The 3813-nt window shown below is 52.0% G+C and overlaps 1 protein-coding gene across 1 annotated transcript; it reads right to left on the bottom strand.

Annotated features, from left to right (window-relative positions):
• Positions 1 to 1762: 1762 nt before the first annotated feature.
• On the bottom strand, positions 1763 to 3550 carry LOC146760446 (inositol 1,4,5-trisphosphate receptor-interacting protein-like 1). Its single transcript, XM_085551366.1, has 2 exons — positions 2981 to 3550; positions 1763 to 2944 (listed from the first exon to the last, which is right to left on the bottom strand). The coding sequence occupies exons 1-2, from the start codon at positions 3548 to 3550 to the stop codon at positions 1781 to 1783; spliced, it is 1734 nt and encodes a 577-aa protein (XP_085407492.1). The 3' UTR covers positions 1763 to 1780.
• Between the last annotated feature and the right edge of the window lie 263 nt (positions 3551 to 3813).

Below are 3813 nucleotides of genomic sequence, written 5' to 3'. Positions count from 1 at the left end.
CTGATGATTATATCAAAATATTGTTGAAGGAATATTAAAACCCCTGCTTCAGGGTATAAAATAATATATACATTTTTGTCAAACAGGTGGACAGAGTAATATATGTTTGTCCACTGTGCTGCATTTATATACCCTTCTGAAAGGTCTATCATTTTTATATATGTAAAGGTATATTATTTCTATATAATACTGCTATCGATGGACATGAGATCTGGTCCTAATGAACTATACAGGCCTTTATGCACCATTTGTATTCGTAAAGCATCTACCAGGATACGACCCCAAACAGGACACCCAGGGCAACACCAGCAGTATTTGGTTAAGAGCACATGAAAAGAAGCATATTGCAACAATAATCAGACAGCGATTTATGTCACCCATCATACAATCATGAAATGGCCGGGGTTGCAAAGGTCCACAGTGCTCATCCAGTCCCAACCCCCTGCTGTGTGCAGGGTCACCAACCAGAAGCCCAGGCTGCCCAGAGCCACATCCAGCCTGGCCTTGAATGCCTGCAGGGATGGGGCATCCACAGCCTCCTTGGGCAACCCGTTCCAGTGCGTCACCACCCTCTGGGTGAAAAACTTCCTCCTAAGATCCAACCTAAACTTTCCCTGTCTGAATTTAAAGCCATTCCCCCTTGTCCTATCACTGCCCACCCTCACAATGTCATGGTTTTGTACATTTTTCTATTGGTATTCCACATCATAACATCATATAGAGCACAGAGAACAACTACATGTCCCAGAGGGTCTCACAGTCAGAGAGGGAAACACATCACGGAAGTGATGCTGTCTCTCTCTCAAACTGCCTGGTAGCGAGTCTGGGTGTGCTTCCAAGCCGTGGCACCTTCAGTTTCAAAGTAGGCTTCTCGGTCTTCGGAAAACCTCTCTCTCTCTTTCCCTTTTATTTTACTTGGCTTATTAGCCTCAATTTCCATTAGATTGTAATTAGTAAAATAATAAGTTTTCCTCCTTAGATCGTTGCCACTTCTCTGTTTGTTTCCTTGAGTCCAGCTCCCATCTCCCTACCCCTTTCTTATTTTCCCTTCCTATACGCTGGGAGCCAGGGGGAACAGGAGCCTACTGCCCCTCCCCGTCACAGACATAGATTGATCTAGATAACACCGTGACACAGCAATTCCTCCTCTGTATACGCTCCCTTCAAGTACTGCAAGGCCACAACGAGATCTCCCCAGAGCCTTCTCTAAGCTAAACAAGCCCAGTTCCCTCAACCATTTCTCACAGGAGAGCTGCTCCAGCACCCCGACCATCTTAGTGGCCTCTATATTCTTTCAATATACGTACACACGACGGCGAGATTGTGACACAACAGGATATATAGTTTATAAGAGTTTATTAAAAGTTGTTGTTGTTTAGGGAAATGGGGAAGGGAAGTCGGGTGATAGAAAAGAGATAGGAAATAAAAGCAAAGAGTCTTTGTAGAAAGCAAGAGAGAATTAGTCACCACTGGGTTTCCAGCATGACTCGTAGTTCAGATATTGATCTTCAGTAGAGATGGTCGTCAGAGGGAGCAGGGAAGCATCTGTTTGCATCTTGCCTTCACAAGATACAATGGTTCCATCCCCAGATCTCCCATACCAAGATGGAGTCATTTGGTCACAGGCCGGATCTTCCACTGGTAAGCTCTCTCCAACGTGACACTGACTGCCACAAGGAAACAGCCACCTCTGGCCTCCTAAATAGGTCTCAGAGTCTTATTGCTCACAGGATGTGAGCTTGCAGCCAAAACAAGAGAAGGGTTCGGACAAAGGTCTCTCTCAGCGTCCGAACAGCAGCAGTCTGATGTAGCGATCTCTCAGCTCCCTGAACTCACGCAGCGCTATGGAGTGGGCGTCCGGGTCCTCCTCCAGGTGCTGGAAGAGGTTGAGCGGCTTGGCGGATCGGAAGGACTGCGGCAGGACAATCGTGCTGTGCACCGACTTGCTGCCAAGGAAGAAGTGGTTCAGGCATTTCTCATCCAGGCAGAAGCGCAGGTACCGCAGGAGATTCTCCATCCGATTCAGGAAATACTTCCTGCGCCACTTCTTCAAAGGGATGATGGCCAAAGTGTGGAGGACAAGAGTCTTGATGACATAGGTGGAAAAGCCCATGCCCACTAAGATGCTGGCAAGCAACGTCAGGCAGTGCAGGTGGGAGCTGTCCTGTCCGGTACTCCTGGCCGTGTGCTGGAAGAACTTCTTTTCTGCCACAGCACAGCTCTGTGGCCATGTTGTGCTGGGCGTAAAGCCGGCGTCTGTGTTCTGGCTGGTCAGGTAGATGTCCGAGTATTCTTGCTGCACCCCGAACAGCAGCTCGACGAGGACTTTTTCCCCGCTGGAGGCTTCTGTCAGCTGGAGCTTGCAGGAGCGTCTGGAAGGCAGCACCTTCAGGCTGTAGGCGTGCGCGTGGTGGGTGGTCTTCCAGATTGCTGCCACCTGTGCGGTGAACCAGGTGACAGTTCTCTCCACATCCAGGTAGGAGTCAGTGCAGAGAGTCTGTAGCAGGCTGGGGTCCTGATTTTGGCTCAGCTCTTCCTCATGGTGGTGGAGGAAGCACAGCACATTCCCCAGCTGCTTCTCCCTTTGGCACATGCACTGAAGCTCCACGCGGACGCGGGAGTTCCTTGCCAGCCCGTGCCCTTCATCTCCCAGCTCCAGGAGGAAGGTGTGCCCGGGGGGAGGCTCTATGGGCACGAGCAGGCAGTACACATTGTCCCACTCCCGGGGACTCCAGCCTTCAAAGGCACTGCCCACCCCAATGGCGGGCTGCAGCACCGGGAAGAAGCTGTTGGACCAGATGAATCTGAAGGTCTGCACGAGCTGGTCCATCAGCTCCTCCACTATAGGGCACCTGGTGGCCCTTCCTTCCACCTTTTCCAGGGCACGCCTTGTGAGAAATTTTGTCAGTGCTGAATCTTTGAAGTCTTCTTCCTCGTCATCCTCCTCTTCTTCCTGTTCCTCCTTTTCCACCAATTCCACCTGCTCCTGCTGTTCTACCTGCTCCTGCTGTCCGCCCTGTTCCACCTGCTCCTCCTGCACCTGCTGTTCCTCCTGTTCCACCTGTTCCTCCTGCACCCGTTCCTGTTCCTCCTGCACCTGCTGTTCCTCCTGTTCCACCTGTTCCTCTTCCTCCTGCACCTGCTGTTCCACCTGTTCCTCCTGATGTTCCTCCTGTTCAACCTCTTCCACCTCTTCCTCTTCCTCTTGCTCCGCCCCCGATGCCTCCTCCTCGCCACTGGAGCTGTCATTTTCACTGCTGCTTTCATCATGCTGGCTCATTTGTATGGACTGCACCATGTTCCAAAGGAGCAACAGAATCAGCCCCACATTGAACCAGATCTTCCAGTAATCCAGCAGAGCAAAGAGCAGAGATGACATGTCCACCCAGCTCTGCTGCTCATTCCTCTGCTCAATCTCGTGCTGCGGAGGTATCATGTGCTTTTGCAGATCAACCTCGCGCCGCTGCACGTTCTCGAGCATGAGCACATCAGTATTGACACTGACACTTAGCGCCCGCACCAACAATGCGAGAACAAACACCAAAGCCATGATCTGCAAGAGATGGGAGAGAGGGGCTCAGTGGGGCTGGGAGGGAGCGGGGCCAGGAGCCGCATGGCCCTGTGCTCAGGTAGGAGCAGTGGGTACGAGGGAGCTGGGTGGCAGCAGGGACCGAGGCCAGTGCTGGCAGGGACAGTTCCAAGCACTGCCCGTGGTGCTCCCACAGGGGCCGGTGTTTGCACCACATCCCTCGTCCAGCCCGACCTTCCCCTGCTGCTGCACTCACCATTGGCCCAGGTCAAAAATGCAGCAGC

This window comes from Coturnix japonica, chromosome 6 (assembly GCF_054131305.1).
Source record: "Coturnix japonica strain WE chromosome 6, WE-NBRP24, whole genome shotgun sequence".
NCBI classification, from domain to species: domain Eukaryota; kingdom Metazoa; phylum Chordata; class Aves; order Galliformes; family Phasianidae; genus Coturnix; species Coturnix japonica.
This window is presented reverse-complemented; position numbering and strand designations above follow the sequence as displayed.

Excerpts from the sequence above, each read along its gene's own strand:
- LOC146760446 (XM_085551366.1), bottom strand. The coding sequence starts at position 3,550 with ATGGCTTTGGTGTTTGTTCTCGCATTGTTGGTGCGGGCGCTAAGTGTC. Across the intron at positions 2,945-2,980 it reads AGGTAGAACAGCAGGAGCAG|GAGGATGACGAGGAAGAAGA; the intron begins GTGGAATTGGTG and ends CAGGAAGAAGAG.